This window comes from Marmota flaviventris, chromosome X (assembly GCF_047511675.1).
Source record: "Marmota flaviventris isolate mMarFla1 chromosome X, mMarFla1.hap1, whole genome shotgun sequence".
Classification (NCBI taxonomy): Eukaryota; Metazoa; Chordata; class Mammalia; order Rodentia; family Sciuridae; genus Marmota; species Marmota flaviventris.
Window position 1 is genome coordinate 8,311,804 of NC_092518.1, and position 18,205 is coordinate 8,330,008.

The following is an 18,205-nucleotide window of genomic DNA, read 5'->3' on the forward strand; positions in this document are numbered from 1 at the left end:
GATAGTTATTTTTTACAAAATCAGTAAAACAGCAGTTTATTATTTTATAATTTAAAATTAGATTTGAGTCTTGGCTAAGTGGGGCAGAAAACAAAATGTCTTGGACTGTTGGCTCAGAAATCATCCTAGGAAGCCTACCTTGATGTCTTTTGTGCTTGGCTCTAATGAGATGACATGGGAGGATTGAAGTGAATAATGCAATGTTCATTAAACACCTTTCAGCTCCTATCATTTCCCACTTCTTCAACATTCAATTCTGACTACATCCATTTCAACTTTGTCTGTTTCTTTAATAACATGAAATCAACAAAAAAAAATTTTTTTTCTCTCTCTCTTTGCAGAGGTTTTTTACTACACTGAGATCTGGGCCTTACAGTTTTTTGTTTGTTTTGTGTTGCTGGGGATTGAACCCAGGGCCTTGTGCATGGGCAAGCACTCTACCAATTGAGCTATATCCCCAGCCCATGGGCATTACAGTTATTATAAACTGGCCCTAGTGTTTATAGGTGTGGTTGGCATTGATTTTTCTCTGCCCCACAAACTCCTCACTGTTCACACCACTACTGGGTACCACCATATTGGACTCTAATATACTTTAATATGGGTAGCAAATATGTATTACTACACTATATATGTAGATTAACATCAAGGAGTAGAGTTGGCTCATTAGTTTTTTTGATAATATACATTTCAGAAGTATGTTCTACATTTAAAATAACAAGAAATTAATGAAAACTGAGCCTGATTCCCCACCACCACCACCGCCATCTTCCCCATTGCTTCTTGTAACTTCATGAAAATACTTAACACTCATCTGGAAAATACAAAAAAGCAGAAGAGAAAAATCGTCTAATATAACCACTACTTGGTACAATGTGTGTGTATCTTTTTTTAAAAAAACATTTTTAGTTGTAGATGAACACAATACCTTTATTTTATTTTTATGTGGTGCTGAGGATCAAACTCACTGCCTCATGCATGCTACGCGAGCACTCTTCTTCTGAGCCACAACCCCAGCCCTATTTTTTTTAATTTAAATTATTTGATGAACATTTCCTTATTTCCTTAAATTTCTTGAAATCCTTATTTTCAGTGACAGCAGGCTAATCTTTGGATGTATGAGTAATTTATGTAGTAGTTCCCAGTTGTTGAATGTTTTACAAAGAACTGTCAATTACATCTCTTATTTTTTGCCTAGCATAGATTGACTTTCATTAATGAGTCAAAGGACACGAGCATTTGTAAGATTCTTTTTTTTTTTGTACTGGCTTGATGTGTATTTCTTGTTCTGGAAAGATTATAATCGTTTATATTCCACCAGCAGTCTGAGAATATTTGTTTCATAGCACTATTGCTGTCATTCTACTTTTTCATTTTTGTTTTTAAGAGAGAGAGAGAGAATTTTTTAATATTTATTTTTTAGTTTTCGGTAGACACAACATCTTTGTATGTGGTGCTGAGGATCGAACCCAGGCCGCACGCATGCCAGGCGAGCGCGCTACCGTTTGAGCCACATCCCCAGCATTCTACTTTTTCATAGTCTAAGATTGGAAAAAACCTTGTTTGCACATTTGTTATTTCACTTTTGACTATTAATGTTGTCTATCTTTTGTGGCCATTTGTATGTTTTCCATTGATTGACAGTTCATATTCCTTTCTCATTTATCTCAGTATTCAATTTTAATTTGGCTTTAAAATTGAATGTTCTTATGTTTTTATATGGTCAAAACTATTTTCTTCTTATTCTCAATACTCCACTAAGAGAATGAATCTTCACTTTTTAAATTTTAGAAAAACTATTTTTTGACATTTAACTCCTTAACCCATCTGGAATTAAGTGAACTGTATTAACTCACCTAGAATTAGTTGTGCTTCATTAATAATACACTTTCTAATATTGAATAACCCTTGTATTCTTCGGCATGTCTTATTCTATTTTTTGGTGTTTTTTTTTTTTTTTTTTTTTTTTTTTTGGTGGTGCTGGGGATTGAACTCAGGGCCTTGTGCATGTGAGGCAGGCACTCTACCAACTGAGCTACATCCCCAGCCCATGTCTTACTCTGGAGTAGATCCTAAAGTGTTTTACTTCGTTGTTGCAGTCATAATTGATATGAACCAATCATTACTCTTTTTGAGCTGTTCTTCTTTGACTTTGGTGTCTGGATAATGCTAGCCTATTCACTTTATAGCTACAGTGTAGTCATGGGAGAAATATGGTTTCCCATTTGGTTTTCTATAATTTCAACTTGATCAATGGCAGGGCAGACTTTTTACTTTCTCAGGCTGAACTGATGTTTACTTTTTCAGTTCAATAACTAGCATAGGTGAGTTTCGATTTTTAAAAATTTACTGAGTTTTTTAGTGGCCTAATTATCATTCTGTTGGGTATTTGAAGATAGTTTGTATCTATGGTTAAATAAAAATTACTTACATATCCATAGATACTTAGATATCTATAAAATTACTTACATTTCAAATCTTCTGATTCATTATTTTGGGTCTGATTAGTCAATTTTGGAGATGTGTCTCTTCTCTCCCACTTCCTTCCCTTATCCTCACGCCCCGTGGTAGTAGTCCTTTTATACTATTTGATTTTTTTATCTTAGGGATATAGCAGAATATAATTCTGAATGGATTTCCCTCTTGAATTGGCCGCTGAGAAACTCCAGGCCAGTGTTGTCACTTCTTTTAGCAAGTATTAAATGACATGCTTCTTGTCTGTCAAGATGGAAATTGGTCTATAAATGTCATTTCATTTTTTTTTCCTGTTCTTATTTTCCTTTCACTATGTGTATGTGTATGCAAGACACTCTAAATATTTTTATTAATTCAGCTGGATCTAAATATACCACTTCCTCTATATGTTATAAATGTAATTAAACTACTTCGAAATTTTATTTGTGGAGTATGCTGTATTCTTTGTTATTTCAGGTAATGAATTGTCTTAAATGAGGCTGAGCATGTATATTCTGTTCAGTATAAATGTCTTTTTAAATATAGGACTTCCGGTGTATAATAAGTCCTGTTCTATCCTGGTAATTATATACTGTTCTCCTGTAGTTAAAGGATGTAAGAAATAGGTAAAACATAAACTTTATTTGTTGCTTGCTAGTATTCTATAGATAATTTGAATTATTAGATATTTCCTGCTAAACCCTAAGAATCTAGGCAATTTACTCTTAAACTTAGCCTGTTTGTGACTGTAGCAAGACTGTAATCCCAGCAATTCAAGAGGCTGAAGTAGGAAGATTAAAAGTTTGAGACCAGCCCTGGCAACTTAACGTAGCCCCTGTCTTAAAATTAAAAAGTGCTGGGGATGTAGTTCAGGGGTAAAGTGCCTCTGGGTTCAATCTCCCAATACCAGAAACTTTTAGAAAATAAATTTTAAAGTAGATTAAAACAAGCTTCCATTAGTCTGATAATTTAGGGTATTTTCTGAAAACCCAAATGACTAGTAATGCTAGTGTTATGATCTTGAGAAAATTACCCACTTTGAGTCTAAATGTCCGCATTTATAAATTGTGAGAAAATTGTCCTTCATGATTGCTTGAGGTGCAAATACTGTGAAAGTGCATTCTTTTTTTTTTCCTTCAAAATATTTTATTTTACAAGCTGTATCACATTGATCCAATAAGGAATGATATTGGCCAAGTTATTTTGTGTGCATACAAATATGTAACAGTAAATCCCACCATTATGTACAACTATCATGCACCAATTAAAAAAATATGGGAAAAAAACAACACATTGATTCAAGATGGTGTGGCAGAGTAGCAAAAAAAATAAGCTTTGGAGTCAGATTTCCTTGATTAAATTCTGTATTTAATGTTCATATTTCCTTGATTAATTTCTGTATTAATGTCAGGTGCTTCAATTTCCCTATCTGTAAGTTGGGAGTAAAGTATCTACCACTTAGGGCTGCTGTAAGGATTTAGCAAATCAAAATACAAAGTACTTGGGACAGTGGCAGACTACTAATGCTAACATTATATGACCTCAGTGGAATGGTATAAAGAAGATGGCACTTTTTGCTCTAGGACAAATCTCACAATGACCACACAGCACCATGGAGTTGTAGAGGCAAGGTCATCCTAACAGCCCTTCTAGACCCACATTAACTTGGTGTACTGTGGGAGCTACATCATAAGCTAATACCTCTGGGATGCTTCCCTATGCTTAAACTCTAAGGAGAGGCTCAGGTATTGTGGATGGATCTTTGTGCATGTGTGTGTGCAAAGTTAATATGTTAGTAAGGTGTTCTAATGGGCTTTCGTCTTCCAATTTATAAGTTGCGAAGATAAGGGGAGAGGGAAAGAAAAAGAGGAAGATGATCAAGAAAGGAGATAGAAAAATGAAAGGATAAAGATGAGAGAACTAATATAACTTCAAATGATATCTTCTTTTTCACTAATTTTAGTTCAATGTTACTCTAGGGGAAAATTTTTATGATGAAATTTGGTTCTATGGAAAGTGCATTCTTAATAAGCTGCCTTGGGGTTTATTTAATTTCTCTTGCATATGGTATTTCCTTTAAAAAAAAAAAAAACAATTTGGGGGCTAGGGCTGTAGCTCAGTGGCAGAGTGCTTGCCTAGCATACGTGAGGCAGTGGGTTCCATTCTTAGCATGCCTTTATTTATTTATTTTTTATGTGGTGCTATCCATCTGCAACTAAAAAAATTTTTAAAAAACAATTTTACTTTGATCAGTGTGCCCAATAAACTGGTTTGATCCAATATTATTTTTATAGCCTCCAACAATCCAGAGGTTTGAAGTGGCAGAATTTTCTCCTTTACTTGATATCCTGATCACAAGCAGCTGAAATGGGCTTCTAGGGAAGTGAAGTTAGAGTCTATAAGTGGTCTGGCTGACCACCAGTTTACTTGGGAGCTGGGGAAAGAAAGCTTTTGCTGGTCTCACAGGGTAAGACAAATGGTTTCTAACTTGTGGCCGCATTTATAAATTGTGAGAAAATTGTTCTTCATAATTGCAACAAGTGCAACATGTCCAAGTATATCTCTAGTAAAACAGTTCTACTGAAATTTTTTCTCTTCCCCCCCCCCTTTTTTTTTCTCATTAGACACAACTCAGAAACCAGCTAATTCACAAATTGATGCACCCTGTGTTGAGTGGAAAACTGCAGCCTCAGTCTATTTCAGTGGAAGGGAGTGCTCTCTTAATAGGTGCCTCTAACTCTCTAGTGGCAGATCACTTACAGAGATGTGGCTATGAATATTCACTTTCTGTTTTCTTTCCAGAAAGTGGTTTAGCAAAAGAAAAGGTAAAGTCTTTCTTGTTTTTGAATTTTCTATTAACAGTTTCTTCCTTTGATAATTGTAAAGTGCCGCATAGTAGCTAAGTGTTCCTGAACTATTTATATCCATTTCTTGTTCATCTTTGAATGCACATCAGTCCTGCACATAATTTATTATATAATAAATGACTACTAAATTTGATTGGTAGCTCATTTAGTCTTTTGTTAAAGAGTGATACGTGGAATCACTAAATGTTTTGGAGCTAGCATTGATCTTATATTCAATGTAGTCTAATGAAACTCATAAATGCCATTTCTGTTGAACATTTACTGTGAATTTGGTACTGTGCTAGGACCAATGCAGGTGTCACGTGTTACAGATAACCAACTGGACCCTGGAGAAGTGATTTGCCCACAGTCATATAACTTGTAATTGGCAATACAGTTCAACTAAATCTATAGATCTCTAAAATGCGCTCTTTTTTACTATGCAATAGCTTCTTCAGATATTTTTCTTTAGAATTATATAAGAGAAGTGAGAAATGCAAAACTGAAGAAAATCTGTAAAATTCTGAAACATTTGAAATGTTGTATCACTTTAATGATTGTAACTATTTTTCCTCATTACTATTGAACATATTAGTCATATTTTATTATTTCAAAGGCAGACTTAACAAACTTTCCATGTTTGTGCATGCTTTTAAATAGAATTTTTTTTTCCAGAGCAGTTTTAGATTCTCAGCAGAATTGAGTGAAAGAGTTCGCATACACCTCTGGCCCCTCCCCATAGCCTTCCCTACTATCAGCATGTTGCACACAGTGGTACATTTTGCTATAGTCAATGAATCGACACTGACACTTTGTAATCACTCCAAGCCCATACTTTACATTAGAGTTCACTCTTGATAGTGTCCCTGTGTTTTTACTCTTTTATCTATTCTTGCCCATAAGTTTAATATTATTAAATTTTAAAGAAATAAAAACAATGTCAGTATTTGAATGAAAGCCTGAAATTTAAACATGCTACATTTCTTCATTAGCAACTAAATTCTATTTATCAACATTAAGAATTCATTTTTAATTCTGTTAACATTAATTCATTCTCTAGCTTCCTAATGATACATTACAAATTTGTTTACTATGTAGTCAGCTATAGCAGTAATTAATCCAGTTCATACATTTAATGGTTTCTGCTAATATAAAATGTCATGAAGGATAGTTCTTTTTTTTTTGTATCAGGGATTGAACTCAGGGGCACTCAACCACTAAGCCACATCACAAGCCCTGTTTTCTATTTTATTTAAAGATAGGGGCTCACTGAGTTGCTTAGCACCTTGCTGTTGCTGAGGCTGGCTTTGAACTCGAGATCCTCCTGCCTCAGCCTCCTGAGCCGCTGGGATTAGAGGAGTACACCACCTTGCCCGGCTCAGGATATTTCTTTTAAAAGAACACCATTTGAGAAAAATTATCAGGAAATATATACATACACACACACACACACATACACATGTGTGTGTGTATGTGTGTGTATATATATATATATTATATATATATATATATATATATATATATATAAAGTGTAGAAGTATGTATGAAGTATAGTTATCCAGCCGGGCATGGTGGTGCATGCCTGTAATCCCAGCAACTCTGGAGGCTGAGGCAGGAGTTTCATGAGTTCAAAACCAGCCTCAGCAAAAGCAAGGTGCTAAGCAACTCAGTGAGACCCTGTCTCTAAATAAAATACAGAACAGGGTTGGGGATGTGGCTCAGTGGTCCAGTGCCCCTGAATTCAATCCACGGTACCTCCTTCCCCAAAAAATAAAAAGAATAATTATACAGCCAGGTGTGGTGGTACACACCTATAATCCCAGCAACTCAGGAGACTGAGGCAGAAGGACCATGAGCTCAAAGCCAGCCTCAGCAATTTAGCAAGACCCTGTCTTTAAATGAAATTATAAAAAAAGAGCTGGTGTTATGTTTGAGGGCCCCTGAGTTCAATCCCCCGTACCAAAACAACAACCACAAAAAGTTATCCAAGGGCTGGAGTTGTGGCTCAGCAGTAGACCACTTGCTTAGCACATGTGAGGCCCTGGGTTTGATCCTCAGCACCACATATAAATAAATAAAATAAACATGTTGTGTCCAACTAGAACTAAAATATATATATATATATATATATATATATATACACACACACACACACACACAGTTATCCAAAATATCTTTTTAAAAACATTTTAGATACAGTAATCATTTATAGTTATAAGGACTGTAAAAAAATCTAGTTCATTTACATTTTTAAATAGTTGTAAAGACTCTAGAATTTGCTCATATTCTTTGGCTCATCAGATATTTGTCATCTAAGGTATTAATCATTTCTGTCATTTCTTTTTAGTATGCCATCTTTAATGTAAAAGTATTTGGAATTTAATTATATGATTAAAAAAAATTATCCTTTTAACCTCAATCTATTGAATAAGAAACAGCCTTAATTTTGCATTTTACTATATTTATAATCTTATTTAATCTGAATCATAATTCTTAATGTTATATTTAAAAATATATCCCAACTTGTCACTTAAACATTGGTGTAAAAATATGACTAATTAATTTTCCCCCCTTAAGGTATATACTATGCAGGATCTTTTACAACTCATTAAAATCAACCCCACGTCCAGTCTCTACAAATCACTGGTAAGATTATTATTATTTTTTTTAATAACCTGTTTTTTGTCTTGTTAATTATAACTAGATAGTTGAATAAAAGTAAAATATTTTCTTTTTGCAGGTCTCAGGATTTGATAAAGGAAACCAAAAAGGTAGGAACCTTCATCTTTGTAAAGAAGAACAACATTTTTGTATGTACTTTTTCCTATAAAAGTATGAAGTTAATAATTTTTAGAGGGAAGAGTAGGAAATTTATTTATTTTTTTTGTTTTATTTATTTGTTTTGTGCTAGGAATCAAACCCAGGGCCCTATGCATGCTAGGCAAGGGCAGTACTGCTGAGCTACATCCCAGCCCTAAGAAACTTAATTTGAATTAAGTCATTTGATTTTCCTTGCTTAAAAAATAAAAAAATCTTGCCTTAAAAAATAAGCAATGGTTCATAAATTGTTCAGAAAAATGCAGGTCATTTTCCCACGTAGTGCCTTTTTAATAACTCCTAGATACTCAAATAAGTAAACTAGTGATGGTAATCAAGAACCCTACAAGTATCCACTGTTGAGGGCTGGGGTAGCTTGGTGGTAGAGCACTTGTGTAGCACGAAGCACTGGGTTCAAATCTCAGCACCGCATATAAATAAATGAATAAAATAAAGGTTCATTAACATCTAAAAACTATTTTAAAAAATCTGCTGTTTGGAACATTATTGGCAGGGAGGGGGGTACTCCAAAAAAATAATAGCATTTAAGATAGCTATCTTTGTGTACTAGGTATTCCATTGAAGTACAATTGACAGAGTATTCAATGTATTAACATGTATGTAAAGTATTAAATGTATTAATTTTTTGTCAAAGTATCCATTTTTTTATTGGTGCATTGTTGTACATGATGGTGGAATTCGTTGTTGCATATTTGTGCATGCACACAATACAATGATATAATTTGGTCAGTATAATTTCCAGTATTTACCTTTTCCTTCCCTTTGAAAACAATAAGATTTTTGATTCTTAAAATTAGCAGAAATTTTTTTACTTGAATACCCTAACCCTTTATTTTTTCATTTTAGCCATGACACTGAAACTAGTTTGATGTCTTTTGACTTTGACTTTTGAGCTTCATTTCAAATAATAAGTACTTTATTTTTATTCTTCAGTGTTTATACAGACCTGATAAACTGATAAACTGCTTTGTAGTTTGAACATAAGCTGAAAACTTACCTTTGATCCATAGTTAATCTTTTAGTCTTTTTAAATGATTATGATATTATATAATGATCCTTCTGTGTTAGTTTGCTTTTGGATTTTTGTCTGTTGCCAGAACTACTGCCATCCCCACTAGGACATTCATTCATTCATTCAATCAGAATGTATTCAGCAAACATTTGAGTCTGTGACTTAATGCCTGGGCTCTTGGGAGTAATGTTTGCAGAAGATAACTAAGTTGGATCACGGGATGCTGCCTGCAAAATAAATCATCCCTGCTGAAGTACGGCATGGTAAATGATCCTGTGTTCTGGACTCTTAAAGCAGGACCATACAATGTCACTCTCAGTAATCATGGAAATATTTTACTCTGTGCTGTCCCACGTGGTGGCCACTACCCTCATGTGACTGTTAAGCACTTGAAATGTGGCTAGTGTGACTCAACAACTAAATTTTTAATTTAGTTTAAATTTAATTAGCCACACATGAATAGTTGCTACTATATTGGACAGCACAGGCCAAAAATATAGAGCTAATATCTGGTGCTTTACTATTATTTAAAAATGAAATTTAGGACTTGAAGGGATCTTTAAACAAATAATCCACTTACTTAGATTCGTATTATTCAGCCCTTACTAGCTTCACCCAGCATCCCACTAAAACTTCTGGAAGTCAGAAAAACTGAGTATCAGACACATTAGGCATCATAATGCCAAAGTTTGGATAGAACCCTTTGCTAATTGTAAAACAGCTACTATTAACATGATTTTAAATGTTGGTGGCTTCTAATTAGGAGATTAAGAACATCAAAAAACTGGTAGGAAAATATTTTGTATCTTTTGTCTGTCCCTGTCTTATTTTAAAGTGTCTTTATGCAGTAGGTGCTGATCTATTGAATGGCCATAATAGTTTTCCCCTAGAGTCTACTCGCTCATATTTCCCACCCCTAATTTTTCCTTTCAAGATAAAGATGCCTAGGAATCATGGGTAGAAAATTTGGACATTAGTCCTTTACTTTCTGGAAGTTAAATCTTTACCTATCGCAAAAGAATAGAACATAGATCAGTGCAGAAGAGTAATTCAGAAGTAGATCCATAAATATACAGTCAACTAAATGTTTACAATGATTCCATGGAGGAAGGATATTCTTTTCAATAAATGGTGCTATAATAATTCGACATTCATATGAACAAAAATGAACCTAGACACAGACTTTGTACCTTAAACAAAAACTAACTCAAACCCAAGAGAATCACAGATGTAAATGTAAAATGCAAAACTATAAAACTTTTGAACAAAAACAGAATCTGTATGACTTGGGTTTCATGGTGAGAGATGTTACCCCCAAAGCATGATACATGAAATAAATGTGATTTTATTAAAATTAAAAAACATGATAGGCAGTGTTATTAGAATGAAAGCCAAGCTGCAAACTGGGGGAAAAAATTGCAAAACACAAATCTGATAAAGGAATTGTATTCAAAATATGTGGAGAACTCTTAAAACTCAACCCTAAAGACGGATAACCCAATTCAAAAATGGGCAAAGGGTCTGAACAGACATCTTACCAAAGAAAATATACAGATGGAAAGTAAGCATATGAAAAAATGCTCAGCATCATTTGTCTTTAGAGAAGTGCCAATTAAAACAAGGAAATACCACTACACAACTATTAGAATTGCTAAAAATCCAAAACACTGATAACACAAATGCTGGCAAGGATGTGAAGCAAAAACAACTCTCATTCGTTGCTGGTGGAAATTCAAAATGGTACAGTCACTTGGGAGACAGTTTGGTTGTTTCTTACAAGGCTAAACACAGTCTTAGTCTTAAGATCCAGTAGTTGTGCTTCTAGGTATTTCCATGCAGATTTGAGAATTCATGTCCACACAGACACCTGCATGTGAAAGTTTGTAGCAGTTTTATTTGTAATTGCCACAAATTGGTAGCAACCAAGATGTCCTTCAGTAGATGATTGGATAAACAAACTGTTCCATCCATACAATGCAACATTAGTCATCTCTCAGGATTGTGTTATGAAACCACCCAAAAAACGTAAATGAATCTTAAATTCATATTGTTCATGAAGAGGCCATTCTGAAAAGGCTACATATTATGATTGTATATATGTGTGTGTGTGTGTGTGTGTGTATATATACATACGACATTCTAGAAATGGCAGAATTATAGACATGGTAAACTGATCAGCTATTGCCAGGGATCTGGGGGGAAGGGAAAATATGATCACTTTGGGAAATCGAATAGGTGAAGCACGGGAGATTTTTAGGATAGTGAGAGTGTTTTGTATGATGCTGCAGGGGTAGATGTGTGACATTGTACATTTGTCCAAAACTTATGGAACTTTACAGAACAAAGGGAACCTTAATTCAAGTTTAGGAGGTCAGGTGATCCCAGGATGGAATACAGACTGTGACAGATCAAACTGTTGTGGTGAGGGACACTGGGCTAACTTCAGAAATGAGTGGAGAATAAAGGCAAACAGAGTTGGACCTAACTACTCTAGATGATAGTTATTTCCCATTGAGGGACTGGTTAACAATTTTGGAACCACTGTATGTTAGAATTGACAAGGCAATGGATAGTAGATGATAGGGAAACAGGTTTCTCACTGTTTGGTAATTCACAGATATAAACAAGGAGGGAGGTTAGAATGATCCATGTGGTTGGAGACATCAGTATGTATTCATATTTAGCTTAATATAGATACAGATGCTATATACAAAAGTTTTCAGAAATGTGTTTATACATGCTTTAACATACATGGCTTTATTCTCTTGCTGTGTCAGCTGGGAGGGCCTAGAAGCAGATACTCCAGTAACAGTGAGCAAGCACACTAGTGCCCTGTTTGGGGAAGTTTTTTTTTTTTTTTTTTTTTTCTTACCATTCCTTAGTAAAAGGAACCAGGACTCCTTGGAGAAATGGCTGATTTTAGAACTAAAGCAGAAAATATACAAGATGAGCCTGGAGCATCTTATAATGCCAGATTATAAGGAAGTGCTTTTTAAAAAATTCCACAGTGAAAGGGTTCCCAAAGGCCAAAGCTGGAACAATTTGTGCAACAAAATGAAATTCTGGATTATCTAAACAAAAGTGAATTATAAAATATCAGTGAGTCCATGCTGATACAAGCAAATGATTGAATCAGTAAGTAGGGGAGGCAAACCCTTAGAGGTTCACTGTGTGCTGAGAGGGGGCAGAGGAAGAGGGGGACTTATCAGAGGCCTGTGAAGAGTACCACCAACCTGAGGAAAGGTAACTGCACTAGAAATACTCCAGTGGAATAGCACATCTCTGAAGATTAGTCAAGTATGTTTTTAGTGGAAGAAAGCTTTCCTGAGAGAAAGATGTTTTTGTGGATTAGAAAGGGGAGCCTTGGGTTTAAGCAAACATCAGTGAATGTCATTAAGTTTTTGTATCACAAGTTTTCAAAACTTAAAAATCCTAAACATATTATGGAAGAAAAAACAGTTCTTTCCAAAGAAATAACTGACCTGGAATTTCTGAGGAGAAATAATGATTAAAGATTTCACACTAAGGCAATGTGGCCAGTACATGCAGTGGTTTGTGACACATCAAGTAGCCCAGCTATGTGATTGTTACATGGGGTTTGGGATGAACACTTCATAAGAAGTTGAAAATTTGGGGTGATTCTGCCTATGTAAGGGAAGCTAAAAGTATAGGAGTCGAATTTTAAAACCAAGCAGGAAAGAAAGACCTGTAACTTAGTGGATGCAGAATCATGAGTCTTTTCAAGTATCTACCATGGTATATTTAAACTGATTATTTTTCATGAAAGTATTTAACTCCCTGTTGATGGAGATACAGTTCATGAGGGCTTTTTGTTTTTTTTGCCATTAAAAGTGATCAGTGTGCACCCTTTGTGCCTTTGTGAAAGAGAATCCAGCTGTATAAATTCATGGAAGTAGAATGACTAGGTTAAAGGACATATGCATTTTGAATATATATAAGCACTGAAATTTCCAATATGACATTTGTCCTTTGAATTTATTTCATGCCATATATATTTTTAAATTTCATATGGTTATATTGATAAATTTCCTTATTCCTTCTAGGTTTTATATCATGTTTGGAAAGACATTTTCTTAGAAATTTTTTTTCCCATATATTGGCACACTATTATATATAATAGTAGGATTCATTGTTATATGTCTGTAAATGCATACTCTTCAATCATTTTTAAAGGGGCTGGGGCTGGGGCTCAGCGGTAGCACACTTGCCTGGCATATGTGAGGCACTGGGTTCAATTCTCAGCACCATATATAAATAAATAAAATAAAGATCTATCAACAACTAAAAAAAAAAATTTTAAAAAAATAAATTAGGGCTGGGGATGTGGCTCAAGCGGTAACGCGCTCGCCTGGCATGCTTGCGGCCCGGGTTCAATCCTCAGCACCACATACAAACAAAGATGCTGTGTCTGCTGAAAAACTAAAAAATAAATATTTAAAAAAAAAATTTAAAAGATACATGTAAAAAATGTTGACATTATAAAGCCAAGATTGGGTAAAGAGTAACTGAATAACTGAGGAATGGTTGAATGAAAGTTCTGAAAGAAAACTATATGTTGGTGTTTTCTAGGTTTTCTTATTAATTTCTTGAAAGAATTGGCAGAATATCATCAAGCTAAAGAGACTTGTGATATGGAAACTCAGACAAGTTCAACATGTCCTAACAAAGACTCACTTGGTAATTATAGCCTTCTTAATTTTTGTTGTTTTCTTTTGGAATAAAGGAAATGACCTCATATTGTATGGTTCTTCCTTGAACTGGAGAGATGGAACCTGTAGGTGACAAGGAAATTCATTTCTTTTGGAATCATGTTGCTGGAAGGGACCAGAAATTGCTCTCTAGTCATGTTCTCTATCATGAATGCCAAAATCATGCAGGGATCCCAAGGTCCACCTTCTTCCTTGTTTGTTGGGTTTAACCTCTCTTAACTGGGAGGTTCTTCCTTGCTTGTTGACTAGCTTTATACTACAGCCATTGAGTTGGACCGTCATAGAGTATTTGCTTTGCCAATGACTAGAGATATCATTGGTCCATCACTTCCCTTTGTAGTTGAAGAATCCAAGGTCTTCAAAGAAAGAGCAATTGGAAACTCCCAGACTGGGTAAGAACTCCAATTTTTCCAGTCCATGATCTAGACCTTTTGTCACTATACAGCATTTCTGCAATACCATCCTGTCCTTTAGTTTGGTACTTATTAGTGATGGAAAACAGCTATTTAAACTGATGCACTCAATCAGCTTCTTAGTCCGTCCTTCTTACCTTGTAAGAAGATAAAAAATTCATAATTTGTAAAAACTGTATTGTATGAGTAAGCCTTTAAATAAGTGTAGGTTTCATTTCATTAGAAACACATTATAAAGCAGTACTGTCTGATAGCATGAGCCACATATGTAATTTTAAATTTTCTAGTAGCTACATTTACAAAGTAAAATGGGCCAGGCATAGTGGTGCATGCCTGTAATCCAAGCAGCTCAGGAGACTAAGGCAGGAAGATCGAGGGTTCAAAGACAGCCTTAGCAACCTAGTGAGGCCCTAAGCAACTCAGCTAGACCCTGTCTCTAAGTAAAATATAAAAAAAGGGCTGGGGATGTGGCTGTGGTTAAACACCCCTGAGTTCAATCCCTGGTACAAAAAATAGAATAAAATTTTTAAAAAAGGTAAAATTCATTTTAATAATGTATTTTATTTACCCAGCATATCCAAAATATTTCAACATGTACTCAATATAGAAAAAAATTAATGAGATACTTCACTTATTTTACATGTGAATTCTTTGAAATCTAGTATATTTTTTACACATAAAGCAAATCTCAATTTAGCTTGGTCACATTTCAAGTACTCAGTTGCTACACATGGCTAGAAGGTCGTGTCTTGGACTTTTTAAGTTACAGAACATTTGGAAAATACAGAAAAGTAGCTGGAAAAACATGTCTAAAGATATGCCTGTCAGAGATAAATACTGTTGATATTTTTATTTATTTCTGCCAGCCTTATTTCCCCTGTGCATGATTTTTTTGGTGCTCTTGGGACCTTACAGGGGTGGGATTGTACTCTAGGCTTCAGATTTGCACTCTGCTCTGTTGCTGATTTTGCTCCATATTTGATTTGAGGGCTACAGGCCTTGCTTTAGTCCCAGTTATACTATAGTTGCTTAACCCTCTGGAAGTCCCTTAAACTATTTGGGCAGTTGTTCCTTATCTATAAAGTGGAGGGGACGAAATACATGATCTTTCATTCTTTTTAAGTTGCTGTTTTAAATGTGTATGTCAACTTGAATCAAAAGTTCAATAAAAGCTGTCTGCTTTGGCACTTAGAAACTAGAAAAAGAATACAGTAATTTCTGACTTACTCTTTGCCCCCCCCCCCCAGCATTTTACAGTGAACACTTGCATACCCACGGTCTACCAAGAAATTGATATTATACTTGCTTAATATCGTTATTGATCTATCTCAAGTTTTTTATATGTTTCAATGTAAATGTCAGCATCCCTACATTGATACTATTTGTTTTTGGCTTCTTGCACACCTGACCAAGTTTATGTATCCTAATCTGATGTGTTGTTTTTTTAATAGCTGAGAAGCTTCAGCTTATTGATGATCAGTTTGCAAATGCTCATCCTCAGCATCCAAAGCTAGAGTCTTTAGAAATGAAGCTAAATGAATATAAAAAAGAAATAGAACAGCATCTTCGAGTAGAGATGGGTCAAAAGGTAAGCTGCATCTCTTGCTGCTGTTAACAAGCATGATGTTTTTGCTTGTCTTCTAATGTCTTAGGTATGTGGGGAAAACATCTAGAACCTTTTGGAAAGACTGGGATATTATCCCGTTAGGCATATTATTTTTATTTCCAGTTGATGTCATTGGTTCATGCCTTTTGACTGACTCCTACAGGTACAGTTATTGAATAAAATGAATAAAACTAAGTATATTATAGTTTGGACAGAACATTAATGTTAAACCTAACCATTAAAAGAATTTGTTACTATTTCCTTAGGATAGTAACTGTATTTTTTATTTTTTTGTGATCAATTTGCAGTGGAAGTATTTTAAAGAAACTGAAATAGCAAAACTTAAAATGGATGAGAAAAGGAAGTACGAGAAGGAATTATCTGAGTTCCGAAACGAATTTAAGAGGACTTATCATGCAAAAAATGAAGCCCTCATTTCTCGCTCAAAGAATGCTCTTGAAAGAATTCAGAAGCACCAGGAGGTAATATTTGAAAGTAGTTTACCATGTGGCTATTTCCTGCAGCTGTTGGTAGGTTGGTTCAAGAGCGAGAAACAAGGTGGGGACAGTTGATGGAACAAGGCCCTAGATAAGTAGTTAGGACCATGACCAAGGGTGCAAATGGAAGCACCAGCCTTGTCAAGCTACAGAGACTTTTTCCTCCCAGATGGCAGATAGGAAAGAGTTGCAGGGTGAACATCCACTCTGAGATGGAGACACTCATCTTCTCAGGCACAGTGTAGGGTTAGGTAGGAGTTCAAGGAGAGGCTCAGGTAGACGTTTGCGTGGGTAAAGGGGAGCAGCTATTTAAAGCAGGGAGGACTGGTTTGTGTTGCCCAAGACCCAGCTGAAACAGGAGCCTGTAAGTGAGAGAGACCAAAACATGTGCTTGGAGGTGAGTTTTCTATTCTAGTTCTCTAGAGGGTTTATAATTTATGAGCACCTTTATTTTTCTATGCCTTTTGGTGAAGATAGAAACAGAGGCGTTTGTGCAGAGCTTAATTTAATTGACTTGAGAAAGGCAGCCTGTTGAATTAAAATCTTGTGACTCTACTGGGTGGTGAAGGGAGTCAGGATAATTGGTGGCTTCTGACCTAGGGGAAAAGGGAGGGCTATGAAGCATTCTTGAAGTGATCCAAAGAATAGGCCAGAGAGACTGGTAGGTGGAAGAAAGGTAGACCAAGTGTTCAGAGTTGCAAGGTGAGGTTTCAGGTGGAGACTAGAAACAAAATGCAGTGTGCAGCCATCAGAGGAAGCTACAGAAGTGAGCAAAGGTGAAAGTCCTTGGAGCAGAGTCATCCAGGGCTACAAGGTCATCCATGCAGGAAAACGGGGAAAGTGATGGGACAGGAGGTGAAGTTAAGGAATGGCAGGAATGTGTGTCTGTAGGAGGGATTGGATCTGCTTCTTTAGGAAAACATGTTCCTTTCTTAAGGTCATGTCTTAGGCCAGTCTGGATTTGCAAAACTGTTTCCAGTGTGCATCCAGAACTGCTGTTGTCAGGAGACAAGTAGGATAGGGTCCACCCTGGCATCAGGCTTGTCTTTAGGCCCCTGTTATTTAGTACTAGGTGGATTCCCTCTACAATTCTGTGCAGCATTTCTTGAGAATTGGGCTGTAATAATAAATGTTGGAAGCACAGATTTTTAAGATACTGGATTGGGTTTAAGACTAACAGGTTCCTTTTATAGACAGGTAACTGACTAAATTCCCATTTACTTATGATCTGAGGGTATTGAGGAAGATTGCCATTCACATTAAAACATTGTGCCTTTATTTTTTTCACCTGGAATGCTGTCTACTTCCGTTTCTTTGACCATTCTGTCCTTCAGAGCCTAAGCATGAATGTCACCTCATTATGTCTTTCCTAACTCCCAATGAATAACTCGTTCAGGCCTCATTCCCGTATAGTTCTCATGTATTTCAGCTTTAAGATCATCACATCCTCATGTGACTGTCTCTCTTCTTGACCAAGTTATGAGATTCTTAAAGATGGGAACTCTGTCTGCCTTTTTATGTCCAGCTTCTAGTACACTGCTTGACATTTGATTGGCAAATGGTATATCCTTGTTCAGTGAACTTGTAAGTGGAAGGATGGCCCATTCATTTGGAAGTTCATATGAACTTGCACCGAGTCAGAATGACCCATGAACTGAAACATTCAGATGGCTCCACCATCAGCAAGTTACCATGGGATTCTACTCTTTGGGGAGTTTCATTGCTGAGTGTACATTTGTTTAAGTTTTTTCTTGCTTGAAGAACTTATTCAAATTTTAAATAAGGGACTGACAGATAATAAAGAACTAA

At 35.6% G+C, this 18,205-nt stretch overlaps 1 protein-coding gene across 3 annotated transcripts in view; it reads left to right on the plus strand.

Moving 5' to 3' along the window:
• The window catches only part of Ofd1 (OFD1 centriole and centriolar satellite protein), a 40,770-nt gene that overhangs the window by 1,167 nt on the left and 21,398 nt on the right, over positions 1-18,205 (plus strand). For all 3 annotated transcript variants that reach the window (XM_071606121.1, XM_027946522.2, XM_027946523.2), the window contains 6 exons: positions 5,079-5,279; positions 7,878-7,946; positions 8,041-8,071; positions 13,741-13,848; positions 15,745-15,881; positions 16,208-16,381. In XM_071606121.1, the coding sequence (XP_071462222.1) occupies positions 5,079-5,279; positions 7,878-7,946; positions 8,041-8,071; positions 13,741-13,848; positions 15,745-15,881; positions 16,208-16,381 (720 nt within the window). The remainder of the gene's footprint in view (positions 1-5,078; positions 5,280-7,877; positions 7,947-8,040; positions 8,072-13,740; positions 13,849-15,744; positions 15,882-16,207; positions 16,382-18,205) is intronic.